Genomic DNA, 21,951 nt, shown 5'->3' on the forward strand with positions numbered 1-21,951 from the left:
GCGGTGGTGCAGCGAGCTAGTCCTCTATCCGTGGTGCCAGCCTCCCATTATGGGCATTGGTTCATGTTCCTGGCTGTTCCACTTCCCATCCAGCTCCCTGCTAACATGCCTGAGAAAGCAGTGGAGGACGGCCCAGGACACTCTATACGCAGATGGAAGACCTGGAAGAAGTTTCTGATTCTGGCTTCAGATCAGCTCAGCTCTGGTCACTGTGACCATTTGGAGGGTGAACTAGAGGATGGAAGATCTCTCTCTCTGTGTCCCCTGCCCCTTATCTCTGTAACTGTGCCTTTCAAACAAAAATTTTAAGAATCTTAATAAATAAACATTTTTAAAAAGATTTAGTTATTTTTCTTTGAAAGGCAGATATACAGAGAAGAGAGACAGAGAGAAGATCTTCCGTTCGGTGAATCACTCCCCAAGCAGCTGCAACAGCCAGAGCTGAGCCAGTCCAAAGCCAAGAGCCCAGAGTCTCTTCCAGGTCTCCAACATGGGTGCAGGGTCCCAAGGCTTTGGGCTGTCCTCGACTGCTCTCCCAGGCCATGAGGGAGCTGGACAGGAAATGGGGCCACTGGGATTAGAACCGGTACCTATATAGGATCCTGGCATGTGCAAGACGAAGACTCCAGCTGCTAGGCTGTAGCGCCGGGCCCAAATTTTTAAAAACCAAAATCTTTTTTCAATCTATAGATGTTGGCCAGGAGCCAGAGAGAACTTGAAAAATGAACCAGAACTTGCAGATCTGACCAGCAGTGCAGATCCAAGATCTTAAACACAGAGGGGCTAACCTGGAGACTCAGTCAGAGGACGTGGGTTCTGGGATCAGAATCCCTAGACATGTTCTCTACAACCCCCTGAAGTCCTGGGAGGCAAGCAGGATGGGCCCTGGGCCCCTGAGACACCACGTGATGGCCCCAGCCTGGCAGCTATTCCCAGAGGGCTCCTCCCTCTCCCCCTTCCTGCCCTCCCGGGAATGACCCCAAAGGCCCCAACGACCAGCTGGTCCCAGGAAGTACAAACACCAACTTCGTTCCGGAAGCCAGACTTGTAGCTATTTCCCAGCAGCCCAGAGGCACCCTCTGCATCCCTCCGCCCCCCCACATACACCCCAATCTCGTGTCTCCTCCTCCAGGAAGCTCTCCCACACAGCCCGGGGTACTCCTTGGAGCCCCCTTCACTCCCTGTCTTGACCTCACTCAGGCCAGGGCCGCCCACAGCCTCTAATCCTGCCTCTTTCCTCCCCGACAGAAAGCAACTTCGCTTCCCTGTGCCCCTTCTCGTGGGAGCCTCGTGACACCCAGGGGCAGGTCTGAGGGTGGGGAGAGCAGGGATTCTGAGCCTGCTAAACAGGAATGGGGGCAGGGTATGAGAGTTGGGACCAGGGGGCAGCCCACCTGGTCTCTCGCCCATGACTTTTTCTGCCATGCATGGGTTTCTTCTGTCGCAGTGAACCCCCTCTGCCCTGCCCCCACCAAGGACTTGCATGGCTCAGTAACCGCAGGGCAGGCTGCAGGAACACAGCTGCCCCCCACCCACCGCCTCCCACCCAGCCCCAGTGCAGGTCCCCGTGGGAATTTCTTCTGCAAATGTAAATATTTGCAGCCGGCCAGCCGGCGGTGGCCTGAGCCAGAGGGGTTAGGGTCAGAGCTGGGGCTGGCTAGGAAGGCCTCTGGGAAGCCTTCGGCTGCCTCTCTTCAGGAGGGGCAGAATGCCCTGGCTCCTCTAGCTCCATGCCAGGCCCGTGCCAGGCACTGGAGATAGAAGAGACAAGAGGAGGGGAATGGGGCCAGGTAGAAGCACCTGGCAGCCAAACAGCCACTGCCAAGGCCACGAGTGGGAGAGGCTGGCACAGGCAGGAGGCGGGGTGTCCAAATAGGGAGGGTGAGGCTGGGATGTAACACTGGGCTCCGGTGTGGTGCCAGGAGGGAGGGGAGGGTGCCGCCGGGGTTGGCTGTGGCGTATGGGCTGGGGCCGTGGGGAGACGGGACTGTTGGGCTCCCAGCCAGGCATGGGAGAGGATGGCTAAGGGACACAGGTGATTCCAGCAGTCGGGATTCTGACTGCGCCAAGGAAAGCAGCAGCTTGGCTCCCAGGTGGAGTACGGGATGTGTGTGGGCAGGGCCTGATCCTGGAGAGTGGGCGAGGCCCGGGCAGGGCCCAGGCTGGCCACCTCCCTCTCACTTATTCTCAGGTTGCTTTGTCACAGGAGCTGAGGCCCCTGGCACCTGTGAGGGCCACAGTCAGGGATGGGACAATGAGACCCTAATGAGGAACTGAAGATAGCCTGGTTCCCGGGAGAGCCTTGGCAAGTCAGAGGGGGCCCCCAGCTGCACACTTCACCTGGGAGAAGCAGGGGCTGAGACATGCACCCCACATGGCCATGCCAAGCCAGTGCTGGCACAAGATACAGGCCCTGTGCCAGCTGGGGCTCAGTGTGTCTGCATGGGCTCCTCAGCCCTTGGACTGTCACCCTCTTGAGCTGCAGTTCTCGCAGTAGGACCAGTGGACCATGCGCACTGACATGAGGCAGGACTGCTGTCTGTGGTTAGCAGCCTCCCTCGCCCTGGTCCTTGTCATTGCTACAGGCCAGAGCTGCCCACAGCTTCTAGTCCTATCTCCCTCCACCCCCTCTGGAGTGGCTCAAAGCTCTTGGGGAGACACCTGGCCAGGACCCTGGCATAGGACCCCACACATTCTGGATGCCTACGGTCAGGAAGTGGCACAGTGGGCGATGTAATGGCTGATGGGAGGCTGCAGAGGTGGTGACACCAGGGGAATGAGGGGTCTGAAGTCAGATGCCAAAAATATGGGGATTGTTGGGTTCTGCCCACCCTCCCTGGCATGGTGCCCTCCCCGTGCCTGCCAGAGAGCCCGCCCGCGCACGCTGCCTCCTGGCCTCAGTTCATTGTTTCCGTGAAGCGGGTGGTTCACCTGCGCCCCCGCCTTGCTGTCCAGCCCCACCTCCCGAGGCCTGGCAGGCAGACAGGTCCCAACCCCTTGTGCTGGTGTATTCCAGATCAGTCCCTTCACTTCACTGAGCCCATTCTCCCACTCCAGCCTCTTCTTCACGGCCGGCTATGGACATCCATCAAGCCTACCCTGCCTCACTGTGGCAGAGAGAATACGCCCATTTTACAGAAGGGAAAACTGGGGCTAAGGGTAGTCAGAGGGCCCCACCGGCCCGGGACGTTAGTTGAGTGACTGACTGAGCTGAGGAGGGTTGTCTAAGGTGGGAGGCCAAAATCTGTCTGCTGGGTCTCCAAGGATCCACAACCCAAAGGGGGAGGCAGAGAGCGGGAAAAGGCAAGTATCGGGCATCTATCAGGGTAGCAGGCCTGGTGACTTACAGGTGAAGGCACGGACCAGAGAGGTGAAGGGAACTGCCTCAAGTCACACAGCACAACACAACCAGATCCCCAGCCTGCCCAGGGGCTCTGTCGTCCCTGATGACGTAGTTCTGTGGCCCCAGGGGTCAGTCTGCAGCGCTGGGAAGGCCACGAGGGCAGTGACCAGCAAGGGAAGCAGCTGGGGGAATCTGGCCGTAACCTGGCTGGGGGAGGAAGCGCAGAGCTTGGGATGAGCCAGCGCTGTGTCCATGCCCCTCCACCCCACTTCCCCTGGCCCCAGCAGAAACGTTTTCTAGAACATTCTGGCCTTGTGCATTGGCTCACCCACTTCCCTTTCCTCAGCTCCGATCCTGTGGGTGGAGAGAGGCCATCCCATCCTGGCAGTCAGTGTGTAGAGCCCACCATGGGCGGTTGGCTCCCTATAGCATCATCTTACAGTGACAGCATCCTGTGGTCATGCCCATTTCACAGGTAAGAATGCTGAGGCTCAGTATGGGCTGCAGCTAGTGCACATGTGCACCCACCCTTCAGCACAGGCGGCCCCTCCCTAGGCAAGCCAGGGTCCCTGGCCCAAGGCCACACAGCTGAGGAAGCTCACAGACGGGCAGGGGCAACCCCTAGCATCGTTCCTCTCTCACTTTGGTCGAGCCCGTCAGTACCGCCCACACCTGCCCTCGGCCCTCCCCTGCACCTGCAGATGCCCCTGAGAGGGGAGCCAGGGCCTTTGTTTGGAGAGCAACCCCCATGCCCAGGGACTAGTTTCTTTACGCCCTCCTTGGCAGCGGCCCCTCCTGGCAGGGTCTCCTTCTGCCCCTCTACCCCCTCTTTTTCCCACCTCCAGCCTCAAGATGGCCCCTTTCCATGTGGCTCTGGCCTCTCCACTCCACCTGCATGGGCCTTAGCTGTCCCATCTACACAAGGGGCCCAGGGAGGGAGCCATGTTCACTTCTGAGTGGCCAGGAGGACCCATGTCACACATTCCAGGACACAACCTAAGTCTGCCTTGGGGGCTCACGGTCTCAGGTCAGCTCTTGTCCAGTCCCCCTCATCCTAGTTGCCCATCAGCCTGCTGCCGCTGTCTGGATGGATACATAGACACCTCCCTGGTTCCCCTGTTGGATGTTCAGCCTGAACTACCCTAAGAAGAGTGGCACAGTGACAGGCCCCAACTGCCCGTCTGCCCTGGGGGATCCCATTCCTGAGGCTCTGGTCTGGAGCCAGGCTGTTCGGCACTGCCCTCACCTTCCAGAGCCCTGGGCGGCTCCCCTCTGGCCCAGCAAACTGACCAGGACAAAGATGCTGCTTGGAACACCAGCATCTCCAATGGAGGGCCTGCCTCAACTACGCTTCTGATCGACACACTGGTGCTAGCGTGCCTGGGGGGCAGCGGGGGACAGCCTAAGCCTGCTCCGGTGCAGTTCTTGACTCCTGGCTTCAGCCCAGCCGAGCCCTGGCTGTTGCAGGTGTTTGGAGCATGAACCAGCAGATGGAAAATCTTTCCCTTCTCCCTCTACCAGGAGGCCTTTCAAATAAGTAAATCTTGACAACAACAAAAAATACTGGGCGATGCTGCACACAGCGGCCAGCAAAGGGGGGCCACACCACAGCTGCACGTCTGTGCGCCAGGCGCCCGTGTGTGCAGCCGACTCCGATGTGCGCGTGTGCGGGGTCTGCGGACTTGACCACGCTGTGCCACTCCTGTGTGCCCCTCTCACCGACTCGAGACCCCGCATCGTCTTCCTACCTTCCTCGCAGCTCACCCCCGAGTGTCCCGGGCAGCACTTCCACTCGCGGGCTGTCACTGTCTTGTACATCACTCTATACGTAGGTCTCACCACGGTTCTGTAGCTGGAAGAGACAGCCCCGGTGGTCCCACTCAGACGGGGGAAGTCTCCCATGCTGTGGACGCCCACAGCAGGAGGCATTCTCCTGCCCCTTCTAGGACCCCCCTTTAGAGTCTGTTTCCTCCTGCATTCCCAAGAATCAGAGCTCCACTGCAGGCCCTGAGAGGAGGTGGGGAATATCAAGAAGTATCTACAGGTTGGACTGGCCCTAATCCTAGCAGTGACTCCTGCACTGAATTGAAAAAACAGGATTGAAAGGTGGCTGCCTCCTCCAGGAAGTCCTCCAGGGCTTCCTCCTGAGGGCCAATGCTGGAGTCTAGGCCTTCTCTTGCAATCTCTCCCTCTCCAACCCTCGCCCCCCTGCTGACCCCCCCTTGCCAATACCCCATCAACATCATCTCTTCCAGGGGCTTCACTCACCTGCTCCCCGGGCAGCTCATGGGCCAGGGGCAGTTGTGCAGCACACGCTGAAGGTAAGTACCATTTTGCACGTGGCATGATACGGTGCGGGTCACCACATAGGAGCACCAGTTTCTGGAACAGACCCAGAAACAGAAGGCTCAGGTGCCAGGGACAGTGGCAGGATGGGTCACAGTCTTTCTAGGCAGGTGGAGTTGGAGGGGACTCTGTGTTACCTATGGGTGCAGGAAGTAGACAGAAGGGGCCCTGCAGAGGGGTGGCAGGCAGCGACAGCAGAGGGTGGGGGGAATTAGCTGCTGGGGCAAGGAAGGGTGGGGGTAGGGCACGAGAGCCACCACAGCTTCATGTCTCCAACCTGGACAACAGTGAGGACCTAGGGCAGGAGCAGCACAGACAGGGACGAGCTGGCCCTCCCCTTCCGTGCCCATCCCCCATCCCCCACTCCCCATCTCTCAGGACTTCCTGAGTCTGCACCTGTCCTGGATCTCCACACCTACCCACCTTGTCTGGCGCCCCTTCCTCCAGTTCACCTCCATGCCCACCTATGCTGTCACCTCTGCCCATCTCAGGTGAGCTGGTGGTACCCCCACCTGCACCCCCCACTTCCCACAGCACCCAGAGAGAGATTCCTGGTGCCCCCCTGTCTTGTGTATACCCACCCACCGTTGTGCGTCCTCTGGGTGCCATCCAGAGGGTATGCAACATCCCATGCGTGGAGAACCGGGAGTCGTTCTCCAAGTGCCGACTAATGATCACTATATGCTGGGGAGTTTGCATCACCCTCCGACCATGAGCCAAGGAGGCTCCTCCCTCCACCCATGTTCTAGAGGGAAAACAGAGGCTTCTGTAGGGGAAGGAGGATGGCTTTGAACCCAGGCGGGGAGGGGGGGGTCCAGCCGGGGACTCTGGAGGGTTTCCCACCACCACCTTGTGTCACGATGCATGGCTCTGTGAGGGCCCCAGCCTGGGAACCTGCTGACCTCGGGCTCAAGGCCAGGACTGGGTGTCCAGTGGATGGTGGGTAGGCTGCTACGGGTCACCTGAGACCATCCACCCTCCTCTAGCCCCAACAAAAAGCACAGGGCTCATGACCCTCTGCAGAGCGCAGGGCCACTGGGCTCCTGGAATGTTCCCTCGCCACTGCACAGGTGCCAGCCCCCTGCAGCTGCTCAGACTGTCAGCAGGGATAGGGCTTGTTGGGGTTTGCCTGTGGGGGACCCCGGAGCGGGGGAGTGCCTCCTCTTTTGGGGTCATGCTGCAGCCAGCCTGGGGAAAGGAGCCAGTCTGGGAGCCGGGGGAAAGGCCTGCAGGTGGACGAGCTAGGAGAAGGGCACCCCGCAGCAGTGCTCAGCAAAGTTTTTGGCCAGCTGCATCCTGGCTACCAGGAGCAGCCTAAATAGCAACAGGGCTGCCAGACATGGAGGGTAAGACTGTGACACATCCCAGGGTCTCTGTGGCTGATGCGATGACCACGCCTGCCACAGACAAAATTAAAAAATTAAAAAAATAAAAACGAGCACAAGGCTGGTAGTGTGGTACAGCGGGCACCTGCAGTGCCAGCATCCTATACAGCCACTGGCTTGAGTCCCAGCTGCTCCTCTTCTGATTCATTTCCCTGCTAATGCACCTGGGAAAGGAAACCTTGGACCCCTGCACCCACATGAAGTCCCAGAAAAGGTCCTGGCTCCTGGTTTCCACCTGGCCCAGCACCAGCCTTTATGGCCATTTGGGCGAATGAATCAGCAGATGGAAAATCTCTCCTGTTCTCGCTCTGGAACTGCCTTAAATAGGGATGGGCGTGGTAGTCTAGTAGCTAAAGTCATCACCTTGAGCACACCAGGATCCCATATGGGCACTGGTTCTAATCCTGGAAGCTCCACTTCCCGTCCAGCTCCCTGCTTGTGGCCTGGGAAAGCAGTCGAGAATGGCCTTGGGACCCTGCACCCACGTGGGAGACTTGGAAGAGGATTTGGGCTCCTGGCTTCAGATCGGCTCAAATCTGGCCATCACAGCCACTTGGGGAGTGAATCAGCAGATGGAAGATCTTCATCCTCCTCTATGTATATCTGACGTTCCAATAAAAAGAAATAAACCTTAAATAAATTACTAAATGAATCTTTAAAATAAAAAAGCAAGCAAGTACAGGCCACTAGATCCTGGGCAGCTGCATTTTCAGGAACATAAGGGGGTGGGGCTGCCTCTGGGGTCACCTGCAGCCTCTCACAAAGGGCCTGGGTGTGCATTCTGGCTCCGCTTCCCACTCCAGCTTCCTGCTAATGTGCTCGTAGGAGGCAGCAAGTGACGGCTCAAGTAGCTGGGTCCCTGACCCCGTGGGTGGGAGACCCAGAGTTCTAGGCTCCTGGCCACTACGCTACTGCGCTGGGCCCAAAACAACATTTAAATGTTGATTCCTTTTTTTTTTTTTAAGATTTATTATTTTTATTGGAAAGGAAGAGATACAGAGAAGAGGAGAGGCAGAGAGGAAGATCTTTGTTCAATGGTTCATTCCCCAAGCAGCCGCAATGGCTGGAGCTGAGCCCATCTGAAGCCAAAAGCCAGGAGCCAGGAGCTTCCTCCAGATCTCCGATGCAGGTGCAGGGTCCCAAGGCTCTGGACTGTCATCGACTCCTCTTCCAGGCCACAAACAGGGAGCTGGATGGGAAGTGGGGCCGCTGGGACTAGAACTGGTGCCCACATGGGATCCCGGTGTGTTCAAGGCGAGGACCTTAGCTGCTATGCTATTGTGCCGGCCCTTTAATATTTATTCTATTAAGAAGAAAGATGCATTTCAATAAAAGACTACCCATCCTGCAGAATGGTTGTGAATCTCATGGCATTTTGTTTTAGGGGGTGTTGGAAACCCCTTTGGGAAATGGATAGAAACTAGGGCCCCTCTTTGAGGACATACCCAAACCTGGTGAACAAGTTCCAGGGTTCTGGGTTGGAGCAATGGGGCAGACAGCAGCCTGGGCAGTGGGAAGTTAGAAGCTGCAGGTAGCAGATGGACACAGGGTGTGTGCCGGTGTGTGCATGTGCACAGAAGCACATAATTCCTACACGGGTGCTCACACATGCGCCTACAATGCACAGACCCACAGGTGCACACAAGCTGAGGCAAATGGAGCAGGATGTGTAGCCATGGAAACAACTGTGCTCCCTGCAGCCAGGTCCACATCTGCACACACACGGCTGTGCCCCGCATATGCACACACACACACACACACACACACACACCATGACAGACACACGTTTACTGACACGGACCAGCCAAAGCAGGACCGTGAGGGACCCTCCTGTCTGCCAGTGTGTCTACACAAACACACACACACACACACACACACGCACACATGCCAGCCCTCCCTCACAGATGCACCTGCGTGGTCAGGCTGAGGCAACCCTGGCGGCATTCAGGGTGGTGTGTCCTCACCTGTGTTCGTGCATGCACACACACATACACACCTCTTCCAGACAGGAGGGGCAGACTCTATGGGGTACGTCGACCCCGATCATCTGGTCTGGATACACTTCAGGACTGCCTGCCCTTCCACATCTGTGCATACCCGGCCCTAGTCGCAGGTGGTGGCCCTGCGACTGTCTGTGAGCAAAAAACCATGCACAACCACTGTTCTCTTCTTTCTGAATTCAAACCTCCCTGCGGTGGTCCAGTGCCCCGTGCACTCCAGTTTGTTTCTTGAGAGTAAGATTCTGGGGGTCCCTGCCTTAGAGATAGAGATGTGCTGGGAGCAGACGGCGAGTCAAACATTTTATAGAGAAAGGGGCTCTTGGACTGCCCCCTCTCCCATCCCTGCCTGTAGGACCCAGCCTTGCTGCCTCCAGTGTCGCTGGCCCAAGCTCCCTCCACCACCACCATCCCGGCCCAGCTCATGGCCAGGGTCTGCCACCCTCCCAACCTTCTGCTCTCCATGGGGCAACAGGTGGTTTAAACACAGTTCTACTGCGGCTGCTGTTCAAGTGGCATGTGCAACCTGTCATGGTTTCCCATGGCCCTACAGGGCCCACAAACTGCACCCTCTTTCACCCTACCCATCTCTCCTCCTGCCCCTACTCCCGCCGCTCATGGCCTGGAATATCCCTTCCCCTGGCAAGATCCTGTTCATCTCCTGGGTCTCATGGTGGTGTGGGGACTGCCTTAACCATCACCCACAGCCCTGAGCACCCCTCTCCAGCAGGTACAGGGGCAGGAACGTGGGCAGGGACAGAGTCAATAGAGAGGGCACTGAGGGATGTTTGCTGACTGAGTGACTACTGACCGCCCACCAGCCATGGCATTAGACAAAGGAGTCAGCACTGAGATGCACAGATGACTATCCCTGCTGTGTGATCCAAGTTAAACTGACTCAGCCAGGTGAGCTGGGCAGCAACATGGGGCTGGTGGCAAGGGCTGGGAGGAGGCCACCTTTCCCTCCCCGAGCCTACCCTCCTGCCCTGCCACTCAGCACCTCCTGAGCCCCTAGAGCCTCACCCCATTCCCTGTGAGTAGAGAAAACAGGCCAGACCAGCTCAGCCTGGCACCGGCCACCCATCCCCTGACAGGGTTCTCGCCAGCACCAACACTTGCCCTCCGCCCCCTGCCGTGAGGGGCCCAGAGGACTTTGTCTCCACTAGGGCCCAGGGCTGCGATCCGGAACGGTGATAGGGGCTAATTGCAGGAGGCAGCCAGGTGGGCCCAGGGCCAAGGGCTGTTATGAAAAGGGGAGGAAAGAAGGGAGCTGGAGCGGGTGGGGGTGCAGGGCAACGGGAGCCAGAACCCTGCACCAGGGGGGCCAAGTTCCAGGCCCTGGGCTCTTCTGCCACTTAAATCCTTTCTGGACCTCACTTTGTCCACCTACAAATGGGACTGCAACAATGTCTCTGAAATAGGGACCCACTTGCTGTAGCACTGACACAGCTGCTGCTGGGAGTTCTCAGTCCTGGGCTGTGTGGGCCACAACTGTGGTTTCAGAGGGTGGGAGTGGGGGCTTCCCTGGGATCTGGGGACACCAGCACCATCCCCTTTGACACAAGGGTCTTCCTCTGACTTGGCGAGCTGTCGGATTCTGCATGTTTCACCACGGGAAACTTGAGGCTTGGAACAAAGGCACCTGCTGCAGTGACCCACAAAGAAGCTGGGGGGGGGGTGGTGGTGCTAGAGCCCCTGGGGCAGGGGCCAGGCCAGGCAAGATGCCATTCCTTTCTGAGCTGACCACGCTCCCTGATCCCTTGCACCCCCCCCCATGGCAGCTTGGGGCCACAGTGGTGAGAGGCCTGGGGGCGCCAGTGGCAGCTTGGAGAGCTCCCAGTGCTGAGGGGAACAATGAAACGCACTGGGGATGCTGGCTGGGAGGACCCTCTACACGGTGGGCCTGGGGTGGAGGTAGGGGGCTGGCAGGCATTCTGCATGCCACCGTCCCCCCACCCGAGTTACCCAGGTTCCTGGTGGGGGCAGGGAAGGGAGAGGCAGGGAGGCAGGAAGGGGTCTCCAAGTCTTACCACATTCCTGCGGCTGGGGGTGGCCCCTGGGATGCCTTCCCCGGCCTCCCCCTCCCCAGACACAAAGCATCTTTTCTGCCCTGGGTGCCTCTGCTGCCAAGGGGTGCCTGGGGCGCCGAGCTGGGGGCAGGCAGCAGCCTGACACCCCTGTGCCTGTCTCCAGGGCTGCTGGGACAGGGCCACAAGAGGAGGTCCCCGCAGCCCAGGGCCACAGACTTCCCTGGCTGAGGGTACCCGCCCCCATCCACTGAAGGCTGGAGACAGCAGGAACTACTGAGCCCAAGGCCCTGTACTGGGGCTGTTCACTCTCACAACAGCCCTGAAACAGGGTATGAGGGGACGCTGAGGCTGTGAAACAGTCCACTGAGGACACATGGTGGGAGTGGTGGTGGGGCAGGAGTCATGCCCCATCCTGCCCGCAGACATAGTGACCCTGCAAATTGTCCCCAGCATCCCCCCACACACACCCAGCTGCTGCCCTCGCTCCACTGATGCTGGCTTTGGCCTAGATTTGAGGGGCCACCTTGCTCCTGTCATTGAGGGCTTTTTGTGACACCCAAACTACTAGGACAGCCAGGTGTGAACAGCAAGGGTGGCAGACACCTGCTGCCAGCCACAGCTCTGTTCCAACCCAGGACCCCAGGTGGAGAAGGAACCCTGGCCTCAAGCTCTCCTCAGCAGCATTCTGCACCTGCTACCATGGAGAATTCTGAGTTCACAGCCTGTGTCTTGGATGGGAAGGCCCCTGGGCCTCTGGGCCCCCGGGGGGGAGTGTCCATGCACACATGGGTCAGATCACAGACCCCTCTCTGGATTCTCCCTCTGCAAAACAGGGATCACACAGATCAGATCTCCCAGGGTAGTTCGGAAGATTCCAGAAAGGATGGGTATAGGGAAGGCACCCTAAGGCTGCCTGGCCATGGTCAGCTCACAATAGATGGTGGCTGTGCCACCCGCCAGCCACATGGCTATTCCTTTCTTGGACAACTGCTTCCGGTACACTGGTCACCTCCATCCTTCATTCATCCTCCAACCCGCCTCCCCCAACACACACACACACACACCAAGCCCTGCCCCCTGACACCTGCCCTTTGCTAGACCAGCAGGGACGTACTGGCCCCTGACCACTGGGAAAAGAGAATTTCTGAAAAGAATGAAAGACTTGAGGCTGTAGGGGGTGGGGGCCGGGTCCAGCCTTTGAATAGGATGAAAAGGCCAGCAGAGGCCTGGCCGGCTCGGCATTGTCTATCGGGACAAGAGGGAATCCCCGTAGACTGCAGCCAGGGCAGGTTCAGACGTGGTTACCAGGGACCACGAGGACAGATCCAAATCCTCCCCTGTTTTCATCAGATCTCAGTTTGTTCTTCTGTTGAATGGGACCAACTGCTCCCACCTCACTGGAAATTGATGAGTTAAGAGGGCGGGGGTTGGGAGTGCAGGCTCAGGGTATATAAAGAGTTCACAGTGTGTCTGTGTCCATGTGTGTAGAAGGATTGGGACAGGGAGACCCGCGGGCTCCATTCTGTCTGCGTCCAAAATGTCAAGTCTCAGGGGAGCCAGGGACACCGACCCACTGGGTTGTGAGACTCCACCCCAAGCTCTTCCTCCAAGGGAAATAAATAGCTGGGGACACTAAAAAAAGCCAGAAGCAGGGAACAGAGGAGGGGAGCCCCCGAGGTTTGGCTGCTAGGGAGGGGTGCGGAGAGTGGGGCGTCTGGGTCCTTTCCCATGTGCAAGGGGAGGGGTCCCTGTGCCAGGGCGACACACGTCCTGGGGTGGAGAAGGGAGCTCTGCCCTCCTGGCGCCCCTTCCCCTCCCCGTTGCGGGTACCCGGCTGGAAGGGGAGTCTGGGGGGCTCCAGACACACGGGATAGGAGACCTTCCCGCATTCTCCGGAGCCTCGGACCCACCCCCGGGCAGAAGTGGGGGAACCAAACCCGGACACATTCCCAACCCCGGGCTTGCTCCCAGGTGGGTGAGTGTGCCCCCAGTCCCCGGTCCGCAGCCTGAGCTGGTAGGGCACAGAAGTAGGGGAGAGAGGGGGAGCTTGGGAGGGCTGGGGGTATCGGCGAGTGGGAGTGTGTGTGGGGGTCCCTTACCTGCGTCCCGAGAACGCCGCTCCCCCGACGCTCCACGCGGCGCCACCTCCCGGGAGCAGGAGCCCGAGGCAGAGCAGCGCCCAGGCCCGCGGGCCGCCCATGCTGCGCCCGGCGCCGTCCGCGCGCGGCCCCTGCCCGTCGCCGCCCCCAGCCCGGCGTCCCCGCCCGCCCGCGCCGCCAGCCGCCCCGGACGCGCCGAGCCCGGTTTGCAGCGGCAGGAGGCGGGCGGGGGGTGGGAGCGCGCGTTCCCGGCCGCCGCCCGGCCCCTCGGCGCGGCCCCCCGCCCCCTGCGCCGCTGCTGCCAACCCGGAAGGAGCCCCGGGGGCCTGGGAGCCCCCGCCAGGAGGTCGGCCAGGTGCGCACCTGAGCCCAGCGTCGTTGCACTCAGCTCTGCGTGGGCCCTTTTGAGGGGCTGGGGGTGGTTAGGGTGCAGGTTATGTTGCAATATGGGGAAACGGAGACTGGGGGCTGCGTGGTCAGGGCTGGAGCATGCTAGGCCTGAATGAAGGGAGACCCCGGGTTTCTCCCTGTCGGTGCAAACCCCACGGGGTCTGCCCCAGGCTCCTGCACCTGTCTGCCATTGTGTATTGGGCCCCCTCACTGCCTGCTCCATGTCCTTTTTACAGCCCCAGCCACATGGGTACTGGACATGAAGCAGTGTCTACTCCCGCTTCCAAATGTGCAGATGGGGAAACTGAGGCACAGAGAAGGGGGACGTCATCAATAGCATCAGTGGATTTGTACAATCCGGATATGAATCCAGATCTCCTAATCACTCTTCGCCTAGGGAAAAGTGTAGATGGGGCCACTGGCCTGCACCCCAGTTTCCCCTCTATGCTGAGTTACGGATTGACCCAAAGTGGAGTGTTTTCATCTGGGGTCCACGGATTGACTTCTGGGGGTGCTGGGTGTGTGTGTGGCAGGTGTCTGTATGAGGTGACTTTGTTGCATGTGGATGATGTGTGTGCCTGGGGCCCAGGTGACAGTGATCCTGCCTTCCCTGGACATGGCGCCCTCTGCCTCCCCAGGCTCCGCCTCTCCTAAGCTTCCCCACATTGGACCCCTGGGGGACAGCCCCTCCCGCACTCACACGGGAACTGGGCCCAAATCAAGGAGGGATCATCACCAGTGTCCCCGACACAGGGAACGGACCCCTTTTCCCCAAGGGAGAGCTGGGTTTCAGTTCCTCCTCTGGGCCCCAGGTATGAGTTTGGGTCCTGCCCCAGCTCCTTTTGTGAGGACAATGGCCTGTTCCTTTCAGGGCTACACGCAGAGGTATTACCTCTCTCTTTCTCTCTTTGTGTGTGTGTGTGTGTGTGTGTGTGTGTGTAACGAAGCAAGAGATGTCTTCCTTCAGCTGGTACTGGACTAGGCAGAAGTCAGGAGTCAGGAGTTTTTACCATGGTGGGTACAGGAGCCTAAGCACTTGGGCTATCCTCTGCTGCCTCCCTAGGGCATAAGCAAGGAGCTGGATGGTGCCTGGAACATCCAGGACACAAACTGGTGCCATTATGGGATACCAGTACCACAGGCAGAGGCCTCATCCACGGTACTGCAGTGCCAGCCTGGGTCTCTAATCAGCTTCCTGCCTCCTGGTTAGCCTTTGGTTCTGGGCCCTGAGGGGCTGTGTCCCCAGGGGATCCCAGGCCTGCCTGAAGCCCTGGTCGAGGAGTGGTGAGTCTTGAAGAGACCCCAGGTATCTATGCCGGGTGTGCTTGAGATGCGCCTGTGATGTGTGGTGCTCCCAAGCCTTCCCCAAGGTCCTGGCACCCGTGGGGGCTTTGGCCCACACAGGAGGTCCCTGCCCTGGTGAAGGAGATCCCCGTGGTCAGAATTGTAAGGTCTCCACAGCCCTGCTCTGGGTGCTTGTGTGCACGCAGAGCCGGACCTTGTGGCGTGGTGCCCCTGAAGGGGTCTGAACGCCAACTTCAGAGCGGCCACAGAGAGCTGTGTGACCAGGGGCCAGCCACTTCCCCTCTCTGGTTTCCCTGCCTTGCCCATGACCACAAGCCCCAAGGGCCATGTCCAGGTCCCTCTGGTGGACCTCTCCACACTTCTGGGAGGGTAGGAAAGCATCAGCTCTCCCTGCAGTGGTCTCCAAGGGTGGGAGAGGAAGGGGTCCCCTCCACTGAAATCCACCTCCCCATGTGCTGGGGTCCGTGCAGTAGATGTGGGGGACATGAGGGGGTGAAGAGTGTTCCATTGCAGGCAGGGCCGCGAGGAACTTCCCGCTGATCGGCAGGGCCCATCCAGCGGATGTCTCTACAACCACCTGAATGCAACTCCATCTTCTTTTGCATGGACACTGGACCACCCTGCGGAAGAATTCTAATCCATCCTGGCATTTGCTACTGCGAGGTTAACCTTTTGCTCAGCCTGAACTTGGAGGTCAATGTCTTGCAAATGGGGCCTTTTGTCATTCCTATTATCTTAACTGTCCCCATTGAACCTATGCTAATCAAGGGACCTGTATTTAGGCTTTCATTCTTTCCTTGACCTTTAAGTTCTCCTTTTCTTTGTGATACAAGATTGAGTTGTAGGATAAGAATCCTAGCAGGAACTTCTATTGTTTCTAAGTAAAACTAATGGCAGAATTATCCTTAGAAATATCCATTTGTTCATGACGTAAAAAGTCTGAGCCAGAATTTGACTGATTTTGTATAAATAAAGCGGACAGCTTTCCTGCATTGTCCATTATGATCATGAAGTCCTAGTGGTCCGTCTCTTTCTTTCCTCTTTACGCCTCATCCACGCACCCTTCGCGAGTTCCGAACTCAGCTGGAGCTGGACTCCGGCAAGTGGCGCCCAACGTGAGGGCTCGACGAAGGTAAGTCTTTTCTTTCTCTTTGCGGCGTGGATAGGACTTCACCCAGGGTGCTGCAGGCCCCCTGACAGAAGGTCAGGTTAGGAGGGGTGAATAGTCAGAACTTATATTGAGAAGTTGTGTACCCTCTGTGCTGTAAAAATGGGCCAGAGCGATTCTAGTGAAAGAAGTTTATATGCTGATATTATTAAACATACCTTACATAGGAAGGGCATTAAAGTTAGCAAGAAGCAATTATTAGAATTTTTGCAATTTGTACAAAAAGTTAGCCCATGGTTCATTGAGCAGGGCACTTTAGAACTAAACACATGGGACCAGGTAGGAAATGATATGAAAAGGTGGTATAGGAGTAATGGACGAGTGGGCATGCCATCCTCGGCATATGCCATTTGGAATGTTTTACGGCAGGCACTAGATGTGGGACCTGAGCCTTATCCCGCGCCTTCAGCTCAGCAGGGAGAACATACTCCCCTTCTTGATCCTCAGAAGGGAGGCTTAGACCTTAGTTATAGCTCAATGGAAAGTGTCTGTCCTGAAGATAATGTAAAATATTGTAAAACTGATCAGGAAAGTTTAACAGATGAAGAAGAAGATTTTTTAAAACCAGAAATATTCAGATCAGGAGTTAGAGATTGTGAAAAGGGGCAAATGGCTGAGTTACATGATAATAGGTCTCCTGCTGTTGATGATAAGCCTTCAAGGTATTCTGCTAAGCCTTGTGAGCCCCTTCCAGCAAGACCAGATCCAGCAAAGGTTGGCTTTAGAGGGACAATGCAGCAGGCACATAAGGAAGGTGATTTTTTCTGTTTTCCTGTTGTTTATGAATGGGATGAACCTGAATGGGAGCCGTTGCCTTATAAGCTTATTAAAGAACTTAAGCATGCTGTCTCTGACTAAGGGCCAAACTCCCCATACACTAAGACATTGGTGGAGGGACTAGCTGCAAAGTGGATGACTCCTTATGATTGGTTTCAGGTTGCCAAGGCTTGCCTCACAGGAGGAAACTTCCTTTTGTGGAAAATGGAATATGAGGAATTAGCTAAGGCAGAAGTAAAGTCTCAGGGATCTGTGAGGCGTGGCAAACCTTCTTTTACCCTAGACATGCTTTTAGGACAGGGCACTCATCTTGGCGTTTCAGAACAACTTACTCTGCCTAAGGAGACCTTACAGCTTATCTCCTCCCTGGCACTAGGAGCATGGAGACGCCTGCCATCTCCAGATCAAAAGTCTTCAAATTTTGTAAATGTTAAGCAGAAGCCTGAGGAGCCTTTTGAAGAGTTTGTAGCTAGACTCACCGAGGCAGTGAGCCGGACAGTAATTAACAATACAGCTACAGATCTCATAGTTAAACAGCTAGCTTTTGAAAATGCTACTCCAACTTGCCAGACCTTAATTCAGCCAGTGAGAAGGACAGGAGATTTGTCAGACAATGTTCGAGCTTGTGCTGAAGTAACTCCATCTTACATACAAGGGTTAACTATTGCTGCAGCTCTTCAAGGTCAAACTGCCACTCAGATTTTAAAGAACATAAGAGGCAATCAAAGAAATAGAAAAAGAAACAATTGCTATTCTTGTGGTGAAGTAGGGCATTTCAGCCACAGCTGTCCTGTCAGAAAATCATCACGAAATTTCAAACGGGAAAAAACTTATAGGGACACTCCTAACCCTAATTTAAATATTCCTCGCACTGTCTGTCCACGGTGTGAGAAGGGATTTCATTGGCAAAAGGCTTGTCAGTCTAAATTCCACAAGAATGGAACAGTTCTATTGCCTCAAAGTCGATCTAGATTGAGTAATCAGTCTGTACAGGGTCAGATGCAGGGAAACAGGAGGCGGACCCTGTCCTGGGCCCCCCAAGTAATGGGGTCATGTATGGATATTGTCTCTGAGAGTTACAAAACTAAAACATTGAGTGCTGCATTAAGCAATGGGTTAAAGCAAAATAGATTTAAATGTCATGCTAAATGTTTTAATGGTGGGAAGCCCAGACACCTTCCAAAACCATGCCGAGCAGCAGTATCTCTTTTAGCTCAAAAATGTGGCACTAATACTGTTAAGGATCACTGCCCTAAAATAAGTCCTAAATGTCATAGAGGTGTACATTGGGCAAAAATATGCAAATCTAAAATTGATCATAATGGCCAGTGCCTAAGGTCAGGAAACTCCTGGCGGGGCCAGTCTCGGGCCCTAAAGAATCAGAGATTTAAAAGACAGCAATATTTTACCCAAGCTGTGCCTATAGAAGAGTAACAGTAAATTTGATATTGATTGTGGTAATGCTAATTAAAAGTTGGTATCTTCCTTGGCAACTAATTATACTACCTGTTGTTCATATCCCAACTGGATGTTTGTGACAACAAGGGTCTTTAGAGTGGCTGCATCTCCTTTCCATGTATAAAAAGGTTATTACTCCTTATTGTGCTTTGGTCTCCACCTTAATTATTAAGAGATATCATAGGAATAGGAGCCTTTTTGCAAAGATGTAAATTAAATAATTGTTCCTTATAGCTCTTAACAGCTTAGTTATCTAATATCCAAGGATGAGACCTGACAAATAGCACTCTTCACCCTTGTAGGTACAATTTGATACCATTTAGCTAAAAATCTCCTTCTTGTTAAGCCATCCAGTTATATTTCAAAAGATTTGTTCCTTAACTTTTTCCTTAACCTGCTTCTTTAGTCTTTACAGATAGGTCATCTAACAAAATAGTTTCTCTAATCAGATTTTGAAAATATCCTTACTGGCCAATGGAAAGGACCCAATTTCCTCTTAAAATTTGGAGGAGGGAGTGCTTTCATTTTTCCACAGGTCATGGACTTGCTGATGTGGATTCCAGATCGACTGATTAGACATCCTTGTCCAGTTTACATTTCCACCCACTTGCCATTTCGCAGCGGTAAGCACCTCTACTGAAGTTCCTCCTCCCGCCCAGCAATTTTAGGGTTAAACTCTCTTCTCTCCAGCAGGTACAATCACTCCCTGACCTCCTCCCCCTCCTCTCTGTTAGGATACTCAGCCCACAGGTGCAGTTTCTCCAGCACGTTTTACTTTTTTTTCCCTTTGTCAAGCCTGGTACCCCCAATCTTTTTTAGCCAAGAGCAGAGTGGTAGGAGATAAACTAAACTGGGCCCACAGAAGAATACCTAGCCTCTTGTACTTTATAAAACAATGTTTTTTTCATAATTAACATCTCTCTTTTAACTCTAGTAAGTTTTTATTTTGAATTTTTGAATTTTATGAATATAACTCTTAGGGTATTGTTTAAGGCATTCCTTTAAAGGTGTAACATTTACACCAAACATAAACTGGAATCAAAGTAACATCTAATCCACTGTTAAATTTTTTCCAGGTATGGGATGCACCTATGCTTTTATCTGCTAGTCTTTATATTTAGATATATCTTCTTTAAAAACTGTTTGCAGCGTTTTCTAAAATGTTCATCATTGCTTTATGGAATTAAAATCTGATCTTCTGATATAACAACAAAGTTTTAAAAGCACATATTAATTATAACATCTCCTGTTAATTGTTTTTTAATCTAATTAATGATTAAATCTTTCTAGTTGGCTCCAGTGAACTCCAGACCTGGCTTTGTTGAAGTGTCTCAACATATAAGATTCTATGTTGAAGTGATCTTTGTGTTTTCTGCCTTTCAGTATGTTCACATTGCTTCAGATTGGTAAAAGTTATGTACTTATTTTATAGGTATTTAAAATAATCACTTAATGCCAATAATTACATCTCATCTATATTGTGTTTTATAAAGAGATTCTATTTCAACTAGATATTATAAATCTTGACATCCTTGATATGCATTTTAAAAATTTGAAAGCTTTATTTAGTAGATACCACTGAGTAAGCATTTGGATTGTATTAAATATACTGTGAGATGCTAAGTGGAACATAATTCTGTCATATCAAAATACTATTACTATAAAAATTTTTTTTTTACAGAAGACTAATTCAAATTTGTGCATTTCCAAAAGTTCCAGGACAGGTAATGCTTAACAGCAAAAAAGCCAGATACAGATAAATGTTTACAGTTTTGCAAATGTCTAGGCTGCTGACTGTATATCTTTTGGGTTAATCTATATTGCTAAGAAAACTAAAATCAGGGTCTTCAATAATGACCAATTTTTTTCTCTCAGGGTTTTAACTCAGACTGAGTTATCATTGTTGACTTCTCACTTACTAATTTTAATGGGTACTGCTATCACCAAGCTTGGTTTATAAAGGCGCCTTAATAAATTCTAAATTTATCTGACATGATTTTTCTTACACTCTGCAGCATTTTGGAGGCCTCAGTCAGAGGGTAGTAGCCATCCTGTGTTCTGGAGCCTGGCTTGGTAGTCTGGGGAGGCCACCGTGATGATTTACACGGCCCCAGCTGCCAGTCCTGGCTTCCTGGCTCACAGGATTTGCACTGACCTCTGCCTATGTACAAGTACCAACTTTGCTTGTTTTGAGTACTCATCTAGGACTCAAGAGAGCTGGATACAACACAACTTCTTGAGTCAGGGTCCATATGAGACCCTCATTAGCTATTTAAAATTGAATGAGTGTGGTGGCCACCTATGTCTGTCTTGCTGTATGTCTTTCTGTCAGAATTGTTTGAAATTTTACTCTTACAGTCCTCTATAGTTAAAAAAAAAAAAAAGGAGGAGTGAATGAATGTGTGTGTGTTTTACAGTCTGGTCTCAATGTTCCTTGAGATCAGATGAGAAATGGACACATGATAGATATTAATTTTATGCTGCTTTTTCCCAGCTAGTTATTGCAAAAAAAAAAAAAAAAAGTTTTTTTTAATTGTTATTATACATCACTGTCTGTGTTTGCTAGTTGGGGAAATGCTATACTTTTAACTGACTCTTAAAGTTTTGTAATAGAAAAATTATTTAAAGAACAGATGTACTTGTCTGATATATGTTCCCTAAGTCATCTTGGTGAAATCTTTATCATAATCCACCTTGTATTCTCCTCCATCAATATTTGTAAACCATCTGAATAACCATGCAAACTTATTTTACTACAAACAACAGGTTATTCTAACCAATTTATAATTTCAAACTGTCTAAAGATCTTAGATCATCACTGAAACTACTTTGTTGTGCTGTCCTAAGCTAATATTGTTTTTTGGCTCACATAATTTAAGCCTCAGACTGTCATTGAAAATGTTTTAAGTCATCCATATGTTTGTGCTCAAGTTCACTTAATAACCAGGTTACTCATGGTATATTCTCACTGCCTTTTCAATGTATTATTTAAGCCAGTATCTTTATTTTAAAATTTATTTTCTAAAACTGTTTTTTAATAGTTTTCACCTGATATTGTTACTAAGCGTGATTAGCTTTCTCTTCACTTCTCTTCTACTTCCTCTCTAAAAATTCAAAAGGCCTCTCAGAATATACAGGTAGATCTCCAGAATTTATATAGATATGGCTAACTTATAAACCTGACATCCCAAAGACTGCCTTTACAGCCTGCTTTCCCAGAGGCCCAGAGGAAGAGTAGTGACCTAGGTACCAGGAGGAACCCTCGTGCTATCTCTCCTTCTTGCTTCCCTCTGGCCAAAACAACAGAAAGAGTTTCACTAGCCTCAGTGCTACCCTTGCTGAGGTCAACGGACACTTCCACCTGGAACTGTTTTTAAAGGCCAAGTATGCGCAGAAGATCAACACCTGCCACGAGGACACGTCACATGTACATCTGCTGACTACCATCTACCACCGAAGACATCCCCGTGCAGGACTCAAGCTACTTCCAAAAGGACTGCTGATAAGTAACATTCCTCCCTTACAAGATGGAGCCTTAAGCTCCCTCTCGCTTTTCTGAGATGGCTCTATATACACTGTAACTTGTACAAAATGTGTTGTCACTGATTGTCTTAATTCTAACCTTATGCCTGGTACTTTTGGTGTCTTGAGAA

The 21,951-nt window shown here is 53.2% G+C and overlaps 1 protein-coding gene across 5 annotated transcripts in view; it reads right to left on the reverse strand.

Moving 5' to 3' along the window:
- Positions 1-13,303, reverse strand: part of EMID1 (EMI domain containing 1) — a 34,296-nt gene extending 20,993 nt beyond the window's left edge. For 2 of the 5 annotated variants that reach the window (XM_041003912.1, XM_041003910.1), the window contains exons 1-3: positions 13,201-13,301; positions 5,612-5,725; positions 5,092-5,195 (exon numbers count right to left, since the gene is read on the reverse strand). In XM_041003912.1, coding sequence (XP_040859846.1) covers positions 5,092-5,195; positions 5,612-5,725; positions 13,201-13,301 — 319 coding nt within the window. Of the gene's footprint in view, positions 1-3,929; positions 3,941-5,091; positions 5,196-5,611; positions 5,726-13,200 lie in introns of all 5 variants that reach the window. The other 3 variants (XM_041003909.1, XM_041003908.1, XM_041003911.1) reach the window with 3 other exon arrangements.
- Positions 13,304-21,951: the final 8,648 nt, after the last annotated feature.

This window comes from Ochotona curzoniae, unplaced genomic scaffold (assembly GCF_017591425.1).
Source record: "Ochotona curzoniae isolate NIBS_2020 unplaced genomic scaffold, NIBS_Ocur_1.0 scaffold_274, whole genome shotgun sequence".
NCBI lineage: Eukaryota > Metazoa > Chordata > Mammalia > Lagomorpha > Ochotonidae > Ochotona > Ochotona curzoniae.